The sequence below is a fragment of the Xiphias gladius genome, chromosome 12 (genome assembly GCF_016859285.1).
Source record: "Xiphias gladius isolate SHS-SW01 ecotype Sanya breed wild chromosome 12, ASM1685928v1, whole genome shotgun sequence".
Classification (NCBI taxonomy): domain Eukaryota; kingdom Metazoa; phylum Chordata; class Actinopteri; order Istiophoriformes; family Xiphiidae; genus Xiphias; species Xiphias gladius.
In genome coordinates this window covers 16,988,464-17,002,777 of record NC_053411.1, presented here as the reverse complement: position 1 = coordinate 17,002,777, position 14,314 = coordinate 16,988,464, and the positions used below count along the sequence as shown (strand labels likewise).

The following is a 14,314-nucleotide window of genomic DNA, read 5'->3' as shown; positions in this document are numbered from 1 at the left end:
TCCCACTTCATAACACAACTCTGTTAAAATGGCATTTTTTCTTTGAAATCTGCAAAACATTACAGGAATACATTATGTTTTAGTTTTTATGTTAGCCTGAAACTTTCTCTTTTTTTATTTCTTTGACTTACTTTAGAGGAGAGTATTAACTTTGTGACAGTAGACGAGGTGGGAGAAGTTGAAGAGGAGGAAGAAAAGGAAACTACCAGGACAAGAGGTCAAGCCAAGAAGAAAACCAGACAGACCCCTGGTAACACACAAACACATCAGTATCTTTTGTACAGTCCTGCCATTACCCCAAGTCTAATCACTTCCCACTCAAAAATGAAAAATGTACAATTTTGACAGCTCTTGGAGCTCTAGAATATGACATTTAGCTACTATTATTTCTCAGTTTCCCTTTCGTTTGTTTGCTCAATCAATTCAATGTCTTTTACCACAGTGAGAAAATCTACTAGGGGGAAAAAAATTGCTGCAAAAGATGAGAGAGAAGATGAAAAGGAATCAGCTGCCTGTGATGTACCCCTTCCCACTTCACTCAATGCCTCTTCATCATTGGACAAAGATCCATCGGCGTTGTCAAGTGACAGCCAGCAAGACATCCAGAAGGCAGAGGCGAAAGGAGCGAGCCGTGCTCACATCGATGCCGCCTCTGCTGGGCAGGACCTGCACCCTGAGAACCACAGCCTGGAAGAATGTAGTGAGGAAGGATGGAGCAAGGTGGACATCAAAGGTACGGAGAGCTGAGCGAATGAGAAACAGACTGAGTTTTAGCATAAACAGGATGTTTGCTTGTTTGTTTTTGGACCAACAATTTTCTCCAAATTGCTTTCTCCAAATTTTCTTACATTTAGGGCTCCAAATGATGATTATTTCCATGATCGATTAAACGTTTAGTCAGAAAGTAGTGAGAAATTAGTCTTAAAAGAAAATTATTTTTTTATTATTGATTATTGACAATTATTTTCTCAATTGATTTGTCTTTAAAGTGTCAAAACAATCAAAGATGCCCACTATAATTTCCCAATCCTAAAGTGATGTGTTCAGATACCTTGTTTTATTCAAACAGTCTAAAATCCCAAAATACTGAGTTCAAAATCAGATATGACACAGGAAATCAGCAAATTATTATATTTGGGAAGTGCTAAACAGAAGTTTGGCTTGAAAAATAACAGCATCGATTAATTAGTTATCAAAATAGTTGAAAGCTGATGATAAATTGACTAAATGTTGCAGCTCTAGTATGATTGTCAGGGCTAAAATGAATTATTGATTGTTCTTTCCTCCTCTTCTTCAGCTGTTAGTAAAAGGAAGGAGGAGCTTGTCGGACCTGAAGCAAAGAGATCTCGTTCTCATTCTCCTTGTGTTGCTGCTGATTTCAAACTGCCACCATTCAACCCCAACAACCCCCTGGGTGAGAAGAACACAATTTTATGTAGATTTTAAAAATGTGTTTTTGTTTTTTGTTTTTGTTTTAACATTTCTGTTTCTGTTTCTCTTTAGGTCAGGAGTTTGTGGTCCCCAGATCGGGGTATTTCTGTAATCTCTGCTCTGTTTTCTACCTGAACGAGAGCACCGCCAAGGAGCTCCACTGCAGCAGCCAGAGACACTACGACAACCTGCAGGTACGCACAAACATATGTTGAGAGATCCAGCTACATGAAAGGTGGCCAAGTCTCATCTCTTCGAAGCCCAACTGAACTATTATACACAAAAAGGATGCTAATCAAACAAGTCTGATTGATCCAAACTTCAGCTACTGCTCTAATTTTTTTTAAATGTGAAATATAATAACATGGACGAGTGAAATATCTGCAACCACTTCAGAGAGGTTTAGTTGAAAAATCAACAGGTAGCCTGACATTCCTATTACAATAAGTTTAAAAGCCCAAACAGAATAAATATGCTTCATATAAACACCTCAATCAGAATAAACAGGCCCAAACCGAAGCAGAAGGGTAGTTTAACCTTTTCATGAACAATCATAAGAAAAAATGTATCACGTAAAGGATTTACCCTGGTTACTTTCTGGCTGCGTTCTTTATTTTAGTACAAACTCTTAAAGGACTGAACGTTACTGGACACCTGGTAGCGGATCAAACAGTGGCCTGAAAGAAATGATACAACCAAGCTAGTTATCACCAGACAATCTTAGGTTTCTTAAGCAGGCTCTAACTAAGGTTTTATATTCTACATACGCAGTTAAAACATTATCTGATAACGAGCTCATAGGGGATCAGTCAGCCGTCTCTGGGTAATGTATCCTTGCTTGGATGGGATATCGGCCGGGAACCACAACATACACAAAATGAATCACAAAATCCGACACATGGCTTTACATTCTTTGTGTTCTTCCTTCTTTCTTTCAGAAACATTACCAGAAGCTTCAACAGAAACCATCAGGAAGTTCAACACAAAAATCTCAAGGCTCCGTTTCTGATTGATCCAGACTTCGGCTACTAAACTTTTTTGAAATAAAAACGTGAAAACAGTAAAGCTGCATAACTGAAACGTCTGCAACCACTGTAGAGGGGTTTAGTTGACAAATGAATGTGCATAATAAGCCGTGGTGGTCACAGTGGCGTAGAAAAAAAAACTATTTGCTGTTTGGCACATTCTTTTATCTAAATATAGTAAGTTACACGGTATATACCATGACTCTTAATAAATATTTTAGCATGGGTTGTCCCATTGGAGATTAAAACTCCGTCCAACTCTACAGTTTCGTTGCCTTGCTCTGTCTACAGTTGCATCAGTTTTTTCCTAGAGAAACCAGGAACGTGAGCAGAGTTTCATCAGGGAGTCAGCAAGTCACACATTCACAGGCGTGAAGTCCACTTTTAAAAGGTGTTACATGTATTATTCTAGTCATGAATAAATGACTATTACAGTAATATATAAAGACATTGAGTTTAGTCACCCAATACAACTGAGCAGAATCGGAGCTTGCAAGCAGGTTTCTGTCCTGATTTTATACATGTTATTAATTTGCAAATTTAAAAAAAACAAAACATCCATATCGGAAATAATTTAGACTTAGACTTAGCAAATTAATAACGTACAAGAAGCATGTGACTAAAACGTCCACTGAAGAGATGAAGAAACCAGATCTTGTGAGGAGCAATCAGGAAAATGTAACGTTCTTTGAATTATTACATGAACCAAACATAAATGCCTTATTTCCATCATGTTTTCCATATCGTTTTCATTCATTTGAGGTTTGACTGGCCCTCTTTTAAGCACAAGATCTCATTCCACAAGGGTCTAATGGCACCCGCCACCAGCTGTTTATCTTGACGCACTCAACTCCTAATATTCACAGAAAAGTAGTGGATGGAAACGCATATTAATTTGCGTTTTCTTTCTCCCATTGTTTGGGAAATTTGCTTGACATTTTGCGCTGAGTTTGGGCGGAAACTTGACCTGTGATCCACAGCTCAGATTTGGAAAGAAATCTGCCCGATTGCTTTACGGAACAAAACAGGAAGAGGACGCTGTCTCTCCAGGTCAAACTGATTTAAAATCTTTTAGAGATGGTATTAATGACAAATGATAGGAGTGAAAGGATTGGAAAATAAATCACTTTAAAAATCTTTATACATTTCAGGGAAAGATGGTAGTGAAATAAAAGCTGACAATCATTTTAACCTACAGTATGCAAAGGTATAATCTTATCTTTGATATTCCTAATGCAACATGGAGCACTTTTTGAAGTGTTACTCTGGGTGTCTATTAAGTAGTTTTTAAAGTTTTATAAATAAAGCATAATGTTTAAGCTTGCACATGGTGTAAAAGGTCAGGTAAGTGTTAACAACCCCTACAGCTTTAATAGCCATGCTAGTGCAAAGCGGGAATTTGTGAACAACGTAACCACGTGAGGTTGTTTTCTTAAATCTTAGACTGGCGTTGGTAAGGTCAAAAACCCCGCCAGTTTATGAGAGTGTTTATAATTTTGTCTCTCAGTGACAATGTGAAGACAGTTTCCTATTGTCTCTAGTTTTGCAGGTGATCGTGAACAATAATTAACTGTCAAAGTCCATACAGATCATAAAGATTACATTATGGGATGTTTTTGTCTTTCACCGTTCAATCTACAAAATCAGCTGAAAATGACTTTTAAAGTGTTGATGTCCTCCCAGTCTCCGCGTGTGCAGGTGGACGGACATTTTCGCCCCGTAAATACACGTACAGTACAGCATTATACGTATATCACTAGTAAATCATGACAAATGTGGTATGTAAAAATAAATTCTATCATTTTGATGAGCAATTATATATTAAATCCATTATTTAACCATATAATTTAATCAGAATCATAAAAGGTACCTGATAGAAGTTGACAGTTAACAGGATTGGATGACTTCAGTAAAGTTAAGTTAAAGGTCACTGTTTAGAACAACATGGTTACTTCATTTTTATATAACCCCATGGCATTGGGTGACATTTCTTTAAACAGGGGTCCAATATGTTGCCTTTTTTTCTGTTGTACAGTTTGCCTTGTTCTGTTTCTATAAAATATTAAATAAAACTCGAGTGTCTCACATGATTTCCGACCATGGTTTAACAGTAGGATCAATTTTTAAGTTGTCCTATTGTAGAGGAGTTGTTGGGGGTTTTTTTGCATTAAAGTTTGATGGATTAATTGATGGATGAGCAGAATCCTGATTAAGTTTTGTGTTAGTGCTGAATTGCCTGGAAGGCTGGCCTCAAGGCTGAGCATGATCCTCCAAGAGTCTTACAATCATCTTTTCTAGTGTTTCTTGAGACAAAGAACTTATCTTGACTCCAACCCAAACACATCATCCAATTAGATAGAAACATATCTAATGTTCACACGCTGCCCATGCACTGGCCATAAATTGAAGCTCAGGCAGACATAGCTTGCCTTATTTCCATTGACGGTAAGGCGACAGGCTGCTCCATAGGTGGGGCCCCCTGAACTCATAAAGCATCTGTCTAAGGCCCCTGGGAGAGACCTTGAAAATTCTCTAGGGGCATCACCAAAGGTGAATAAATGATAAACCCACCCAGGCTTCACTTTAGAACTCCGTTAGAATTTCCACAGAAGAAACAAGGAATGCGAATCACAAGGATAACACCCGTGGCGGTCATTTCTCAAACTGTATTTTCCCACTGTATACAGTCTTTTTTTTCAGCAACATCTTGCTTCAGCTCAATGCAGTTAACAGACACTGGTAGCTCCACATGTGCCACGGGTATCAAGCTTGATCTGGTCCGCCCTAGCACTAACCTTGTAGTCACACCAGATAAACTGCTTAAATGAGCTTATTTCACTGCGTCACGTATTTCTAGCAGTTAGTTACCAAGTGAAACCAGATACAAATAAACAGTCTTAAAGCTACAAAGTTAAATCAATTGAATTAGTCTTAATATTGGACTTTGTTTCGATGCCTGCCAGCGGTGGCGCAGTTGCAACCACTCTGCCCACATTTTGTTGACATGTCCGTAATAACTTTCACCAAGTGGGAGATTATTGTCGGTGTCAGAAATTCCCAATATCGTGGACTCAGAATTACAGGCCCGGGGCCGACGCGAACCGTCTTCCCGCTCGGCTGCTCGCGACTACAGTTTAAACTATGTAACGTGAGCGCGGCGTAACCACGGCCCCTTCACTCACCACTGGCTTACAGAAAATGGTGTTTGTTAAAGGCTGCTGAAAGATACATATGGAATAAACCAATTAGATTTAGTCCCTTATCTAGCAGACATCCTGATGAACCACACACAGCATTCTGCTTTTCGTTACTTGTGTTGCTCCCAATGTAAACAGGATCTCCCAGTTACCGATAACTGTTGTTACCATTACAACAAGAGAGAGAAACAATGAATGTGGATCATAGAGATATAAGGCCCATGGCAGTCATTTCTCAACCTGTAATTAACCACTGCATATGAGTCTTTTTCTCAGCAACCTCTCGCTTCGCATTGATGGAGGTACCGACAGGCAGGCAGCACCTCCACCTGTGCCGTGGGGGCTAGAAGGTAAGTGGGAACTCTCTGCCAACGAACCTTAAGGGTTCTGTTACTGTGAATATCTGAGCAGGTAAATGATGACCTGATTTCCAAAAGGCATAAAGTTAAAGGTGACACATTTCGTGAATGTTCCGAGCAAGGTTGCTTTTTTATTTCCATCTCTTACAGTGTCAAAATAACAGAAAAGGATGAGGGCTGAAACAAAAGGCTGGGTCTCACAGCTTGATAATATAAATATTGTCTACGGCAGAGATGATATTTATAATTTTGGTGAATAGTATTTAATACTTTGTAATGCTGTGTAAGGCCCTTAGGGGTTAAACTGAATTCAGTGCTTTTTTAAGAAGATTTTTCAAGACCTGCAGTTGCCCTGGACGGAGAGAGGGAGAGAGAGACTTGAGACACGGGGAGAGTTTGTGTGCTACTGTGTGAAGACGAGTCACTCGCTGCTCTGTCAAATCTCCAGCTATTTCCGGAGGCAAAGCCTGGGAAAGACACCGGCTCCTGTTTTTCTTGAATTTTACAAAAATGCGTTGCGCAAGTCGAAAGCGGCCACACTTCTGCTCCGCTCTGCAAAGTGTCCTGGTGTAAGTTCAGCTCACTGGTTCGGTTTCAAAGCTCCGCTTCCAGCTGCAGCAAGCAGCTGTTTCGGGGACCGTGCTTTGATTGACCCGCTGTAAATGACCCGCCCATCCCCTCACACACAGGTTCAGCAGAGCTTTACCAGCTAAAGAGCCGGATATCGATGTTAGAAGGTGATAATATGCAAATGTTGTGCTCACTAGTTGTTCCTGCTGAATGAATCCCTTTGTGGTCATTCTATGTCTCTTTGTAGTTGTTTCTCTTCTCTTCCAAGTTAATGCTTGATATCATTTTTGTGGCTCCACACGCACAGCTCCACTTTCTCTGTCCTCCTTGCTTCTGTAGGAAAACGGTCATTTCCGGGACGGAGACCTTGCCATCAGTGCACAGCTTCGACGAGCATCATGGGATTCAGAGCATATTACAACCACTCCTCTATTTTTATTTTTTTTTTGCCATTTAATATCAGGCTGTGAATAGTTTCTTCAGCACTCTTTCTGTTCAAAATGGGATAGAATACCTTATTGTAAAGTTTGACTCGATCATAACAATCTTGTCCTTAGCGCGTCAAGTCCTGAATAACACTCTGCAGCTCTCGCAGAGAACCGGCCTTCTCTGCTCTTCAGAGCCGCTCTTGAGTAATATGAGAGGAAAATTGGATTACACAGTCCTCTCTAGAGAGGAACATTCACAGGATCAATACCCTCCGACTGACATGATGGAAGATGCTGTGTTGAAATGCGGGAGGCGTCGTTTAGTTCCCACTTCAGCCTTTTTCTGGAGACACATCTAACAAAATGTCACATATTATAGGCAGGTTAGTTGTTTTCATGAAAAGGGATCGATGTAAGGGGGACTGAGGTGGGAGCCTAAATGTCACGTGCCTGCGTTTTACCAACAAAATACTTACTGGGTCCTCCTGGTACTTAGGTGCAGGTACAGTGGGAGAAAACCAGACCAAGGGAACAAGGGAGCAACGAGTGTACATTTTATAGGAAAAGATTTTACAGCCCACACACCTTATTCTTACAGTGTAATCAGTAGGATTAAAACAATCATGACTAGGTTCCTTATTAAACATGAAAGATCAGCCACGTTAAATGTTATGTTAATACATTACCCTATTATTTCATAGCTTCGCATCTGACCCGTGTACGTTTGTTTTCTACTCCAGCGTACCTGCTATTTTGCTACTCTCAAAACTAAAGACCCAGTTTTTGACTCGTACTAGTTTCAAAATCGTACAGTGAAGTTGAGGACACGGGGACAAAGTGTTGAAAAAAGAAAAGGAAAGGAATGGAATTAATTTTTTTCTTTCCTCTATAATATCCAGTTGTTGCTCCCATGTTATGTGTGGTTTTCTTCCACTGTGACTACATTTGAGCGCCAGTAAGGAGCCGGTAATGATTTCATTTCGAGCATGTTTTGTTCTAAACGCGCCGTTTCGTCCATTTCATTCCGCTCCTTAGGCTTTTGCTCTTGTGTTTTTGGTTTTGCAACAGCTAGCTACAGAGCCCACCGCCAGCCTCACCACAGCCCCCAGGCCCTCCATTTCAGCACGCAGGGAGCCCAAACGCGCGCAGTCAGGTCCACCTGTCAAGTAGTTGACATGGCTGAAGCCCAGTGGGTCGGGCTATAAATAGAAGAGCAACAGATACCCCCCCCCCCCCGTGTCTGCCCAGAGCCTGCCACCTCCTGAACGTGTACAGTTTCCAGGAGTTCAGCTCTGAATTGCAGATTGTTTTGACTGTTTAACGTCCATCTAACGTCCTTTCTCCACATTTTAAATGTCCTAACTGGCTGCCGCTCATGCACCATCAGCTGAAATTGTAAATCTATTACAAAACAGAAAATGCCTGTCTACAGGAGGAGTTTCTAGGATTTGAAAAGCTCTGGGGCTAAACTGAGATTATCCAGGGCTTTTTTCTTCTCATTTTTGAAAACTTAGAGGAAAAAAATGTTAAAATATCTTTACCTCACTACTACTCTGTTTTTGGGGAATACGCTCCGCACAGCTCATCTTTCTAAGACTTATCCTGCGCGGTTACTGCTGCGTTCTCAGAGCCATTTTCCCCAGCCCACGAGGGATGCCACATCCGGTCTAGCCTCTGTAACTCAGAGAAACCTCTCATCCAGCATTTCCATACCCTAAGACAAGTCAGCACCACCACAGCAGCTGCTCTGAGAAATCGAAACCTTAACCATTTCAACCAGGTCAAACAATAGGCAAGCATGGCGGCGGGTGGTACTTAAGTCACTGCAACTTGGTTTCAGCCATATCCAAAAAAAGTCATCAACGCTCTCGTACAGAGTCGTCTTTGCCTGCTTCCTAGTTGTAATCTCTGCTGCCTACCAAACCCTGCACAGCGTTCAGTGACTCCCCTCCACTCGCTCGCGGACTCGCCTCTTCTGTCGAGCCGAGACATTTAACCCATGAACGTCTAGGGGCTTAGGAAAAGTGGCGTTCATCGAAGGCCACTAAACACATAAATATGGAATTTTTAAAAAAAGATTTGTCCCACATTCTGCTGCGACCGGGTCCTGAGGGATAAATCGCAGGGTCGTCAGCGTTGCCAGACTGGATTGACAAAAAGTAGCTCGATCGGGGGCCAGAACCTGTCGAACTGCCCAAAACGTGGGGACATGAATTAGGGATGGGTTACCTACAGTACATATACATACACATACATAAAGGAGCAAGACCGGACTGGTCCTATCACTCTCTGGCCTTCTGTTTTATCAGTATGATTAGGCAAACTCAAAGCCATGGTTACGATAATCATAAAATTTACAACAGAGGTCACAGAATAAAATGCAAGTGTTTCAGATAACGTTTCATGAAACGTTAGAGGTTCTCCCTCGCATGAGCGCGACGTACGCTTCTCCAAGTCTTCTATTCCGAGACAGGACAGAATAATCATTCATGTCGTAAACAAGCTTCAACACAGTTGTAACAAAAGCTGAAATGGCCTTTGGATTCTTGGCGGTGACTGTGATTCGAGCCCAGCCTGCTGAGCTCAGTCCCCCCACAGCGGCGTGCCGCCGGGACAAGCAAGGACATCGATGAGAAGGACACTGAAGCGGGAGTGACACCTCGACCTACGTCGGGGAACAGCGCTCTGACCCGCGAAGGATCTGACGTCGCCTGGCTGCATCCATCTTGTCATTTCCTGCCCCCTTGTGGCCGCAGCAGGCCGTCAGTCTCCGGAAGCTAGGTTGACCGCCGGCCGTCGCTTGGCCGTATCCCATCGACAAAGGCTGGGGCTCGTGAAGGAAAGGGGGGGGGGTTCCGTATCCGTAAAAGTCACCACACACCAACGGTTTCCTGTTGATGTCAAGCTCGCTACTCAGGTGGGAGGCCAGTTTATTGAAATATAGCCTAACTTTTCGGACAGATAGTACAGATAGTACCAAAAAAACAAAAACCCAAAAACCAGCCCAAAACCATTTTTACCCACACAGTCAGATTACAAGTGGCCCTGGCTGACAGACACTGAGGGTCATTCTTCCATGGCCAATCCTCACTTCACAGCCAGCATGTGACCACACCCTTAGTCAGTACCGTTCATCTCCTGACGTGTTTTCAATCATGTGGTTGATTGTTTCACGGTTCCCTTTAAAACGCCCTTCAAATGTATATGATACACTCCTGTCTAATCTTACGGCCTCTTTGTCTCTGTCTGTCTGAACAAATCTGCATCAACAAGCACATTTTCCCCGACACACTGCTACCCTTTGTTAGTGTGCGGGCGCCTGTGTGTGTGTGTGTGTGTGTGTGTGTGTGTGTGTGTGTGTGTGTGTGTGTGTGACCTCCCTCCGTGTGTTAGTTTAAAATGGCAGTGTTTGGATTGGTAAATGAGTGAAGGCGTGTGTGGCCTTAAAATAAAGGCCACTCTGTGTGAGTGTGCGTGTGTGTGTGTCGCCCTTTCAACCAGTTTAGATTGAAGGGTCTGTGTGTGTGTGTGTGTGTGTGTGTGTGTGTGTGTGTGTGTGTGTGTGTGTGTGTGTGTCTGTTGTGCATGAGTCAGCCAGTGCACCTTGCTTGCCCCGAGTGTGTGAGAGAGAGAGAGAGAGAGAGGGAGAGAGCAGGGGGAGGTGAGAAAGACAGCTGAGAGCTGCATCTCTACCAGTCGCTCTCTCAGTCCCTATACGTTCTCTGTGCCTCTCGTCCATTTCTTTCCTCTCTCGCTCTCCCTGTCTCTGTTATCCGTCTCTCCGGACTTCAAGGATAGTTTTTTGGATACACTGATGTCCATATATGGACCACAGGGTGTCTGCCGGGGGGATCTGACGGAGCGCTGCTGCTGCTGCTGCTGCTGCTGCTGCTGCGTGCGAGTGTGTGTGTGAGCCATGCTGCGTGTGTTTATTCTGTGCGCACAGCATCTGCAAACGCCGGACGGCGACGTCAGCGATGCCTACTGCCAAGTCATCTACGACGGTAGGGATGGAGTGTGTGTGTGTGTGTGTGTGTGTGTGTGTGTGTGTGTGTGTGTGTGTGAGAGAGAAAGAGGTCAAGAGACCGAGACAGACGGAGAAGGGAGATTTTGGGTGAGAGGGAGGAGAGTAAAAAGAGGAGATTTAAGGATGAAGTTCTCGTACAAAGAGCAAAGTGTGTGTGTTTGTGTAAGACTGGGAAGACACAATACTGAGCCAAACCGTGAGGCGTCTCTCTCTCTCTCTCTCTCTCTCTCTATTTCTCTCTCTCTCTAACAGCTGAGGGGTTATTATTGGAAAGCCTCTGCCCCGTCGTCTCTCATGGCTTCCAGTCTGTCTGGGGTGGGGCGGGGAGAGGAAGAGAAAGAGAGGCGGACAGAGACGGAGAGGTGGTGACGGACACCCGTCACGCAGTCATATTACGGGGGGAACACCCTATCCGAAAAGCTGGTCCCCACAAGGCAAACCCTCGCATTTTGGGGGTTGAAACCAAAAGGACAGGTTCACGATTGCTCCAGTCTGTCTCTGGATAACATTCAGGTGCCTACTGGACGTTTATCTGAAGTTACCATGGGGCTGGAAAAACTGTGTGTGCGTCTCCAGTAAAGAATAGATGTGTTTATAGTTACCACCAATGCTATTTATCCTCTGGGGCCCTCTCCCTCTCTCCCTCTCTCCATCTCTTCGCCTTCTCCTTCTCCCACACACACATCCTCATTCATCCATTCCCCATATTTCATTCCTTGTCCCCCTCTCCGGCCTGTCTTTTCCCTTCCATGTTTGCTCCCGCTGAATTTTAGTTGGACTACAACGGGCTACAACAGACTACAATAGATTTGAGCGTGTGTGAGTTCAGTTGTCCGACTTTCGATAAGCGCGTCCTGAACTCGTGACACTTCGTCTACTTTGCTGCACAAAAGTTTCCCTGTGTGGTATACGCCAGTGCCTGCAGTGTGTCTTCACACACGCTGTTCCCTGGGACAGGACGCGAGGATACACGATGAAAACGCGGCTGAACAGCTGAATGTGGTCTGCAGGTTTTCCTCGGCCCCTCCTCGCTGGCTCATATCTGGTACCTGATCAGCTTCCTCCTGAAAGCTGAACACGGCCCTCTGCTGTGTGCGCTCTGAAAAACTGCTGCATCATTTCTTCTTTCCGGGGCTCCTTACATTTAAACCTTTGTGAGCTGGTGGGAAGGTCAAAGAGCTGTATCTCTCAAACCAAGAATGCAAACGTGAAAGACCAGTTAACCGTTTTTTGTTAGTTTTCCTTTGTCTTTTGCTGCCTTCGCTCCGACCTGAATATCCATCCTCAGACTGCCTCGTCATGCTTCTGCAGCCAGTAAACCTGCAGCATTACTCCTCTCCCCCGGGCCACGGGCTTTTCGACCTTCAGTTTTGCTTGTAGGTCCTTTTGAGGCAGCAGAGTTCATCGAGGAAAACATGTGGTGAAGGGTTTAAGCAGCCGAAACCAAAACAATGAGCTGAAAGACGCTAAATTCTTTGTTAAGGTTGAGTTTGTCACTTTATGAGCAACCCCCTTTAATTTGACCTATTTTTAATACAACAATATCGATGGCGCAGCTTTAAATAAGTTGAATTTTCCACCTGAAAACGTTTTTCATCGGCTTCATTTAGCCCCAAAACCCTTGTTTAGAATGCGGCCTACTTTTTAGACAGACATGCTTTTTAGTCTGAATCGATCCCACCAAACAGACTGATTTTAAACCTCAACTTTGCAAGTAAGAAATGTCCAATTCTCTGCTCGCACATTGCTGCATAATTAATAAAGTCTCTTAATCAAGAGCCAGCTTACAGACAGAACTACCCTGTAAATAACTTTAAAACTCTTTGTGAAAAGCTGCAGCGCGGACATTGGCTCACTGCGAAGGTTTTAGCGACGGCAAACGTGTTTCTACTGGGATAAAATTCACAGAGCCGCGCTGAGTGCTTCCTTCACGTGACATGAAGCATCGGCTAAGGTAAGTGGCATGAGGTATGTTCATGCAATTCCCGTGCAGTCATCGGGGTTGTGAGGATGAAGAACACGCTGGTTGTCATGCGCCGCTGGCAGGGTCAAGGAGGCTCTGATATACCCACTTACAGCAGAGATAATTAGTTTTAAAAACCTGAAGGGCAGATGCGACTGAGGCTTAATCCTGGTGACAATCAGTTTTCTGCCAACTGCTGTCATGCCAACACACAGTCTACTTTTATTTTAAAACTCTGGTCGAGATCACAGGATTTCCGAAGATGTGAACCTTACGCTTCAGGCCATGTTACGCTGTAATGTGCACAAGTGATGTAAGGGTACAGCCACGAAAAATGGATTTTAATCGATAAATATGGTACAGTGCACACAGATTGAATTAAATGTTGGAACAAGCAGATGCACACTGCGAATGGGACAAAAATAAAGGCAATTTTTAAGATGCTTCAGGGGGTTTGAAGGGAAATATATAGAAAATGTGGATGAGAATGAAAGATGAGTTCAACCACGAAGGGCAGAGTCTTTTTCAAAGATGATATTTATTGTTAAAAACATCCCTCAGACAAAGTTACATTATGCATTTTGTTTCCCTCTGACAATATGACAAAGCTGTGTGCAGATTAATGACAGGAGATCATAGGATCTGGGTAACGAAGGTCAAACTTTGCTCATGTGCGGAGCTCACAAGTGGAGTTTTTAAGACCCTTCTGTAGCTTTTTTTCTTTCCTTTAATTATCCTCAAACCCTCATGAGCCGCGTTGGCGTGACGGATGAAACTTATCCTCAATACTCAAACGAATGAGAGCGAGTGGAGGTGAAAGATAACGGACGTGAAAAGTGCGTCAGTTTTATTCATGTGGCTTGAAATCTGAAATTTACGTCAAACTTTTTCACCTGGCAACCCACAATTTCTTCATATTATAACTGATGTATACAACATTAGTAAACGATTTATCAACACGATTAACGTCATGAGTTACAATTTATGAACCGTTTAAAAAGGACACCATGTTAGGAAGTGCTATCGTTTTTTCTTTGGACACTCACCTTACTGCAAATAAGACATCCGGGTATGTATGCCCTGCTTTATGTCTGCAGGTGGCACTCTCTCACCGTGCACGTGCTGTTGTTCACAGTGTGTGTGTGTGTGTGTGTGTGAGACCTTGTTGCCCCCCTCCCACTGTGCTCCCGAAGGTTGACCTGGCTTTTTGAATTCTTAAAATCTTAAAATCTGGGTTGAGACCCAAGAGACGATCTATGACAGATCTTAAAATCCCTTGAATGTATTCAAATTCAGGGAAAATACATTTAGGCC

The 14,314-nt window shown here is 43.3% G+C and overlaps 1 protein-coding gene across 1 annotated transcript in view; it reads left to right on the top strand.

The window, feature by feature from the left end:
• The window catches only part of LOC120797015, a 30,345-nt gene extending 27,854 nt beyond the window's left edge, over window positions 1-2,491 (top strand). The window contains exons 30-34 of the mRNA XM_040140215.1: window positions 137-250; window positions 443-733; window positions 1,298-1,414; window positions 1,504-1,625; window positions 2,370-2,491. Of these exons, the coding sequence (XP_039996149.1) occupies window positions 137-250; window positions 443-733; window positions 1,298-1,414; window positions 1,504-1,625; window positions 2,370-2,444 (719 nt within the window). The 3' untranslated portion in view covers window positions 2,445-2,491. The remainder of the gene's footprint in view (window positions 1-136; window positions 251-442; window positions 734-1,297; window positions 1,415-1,503; window positions 1,626-2,369) is intronic.
• Window positions 2,492-14,314: the final 11,823 nt, after the last annotated feature.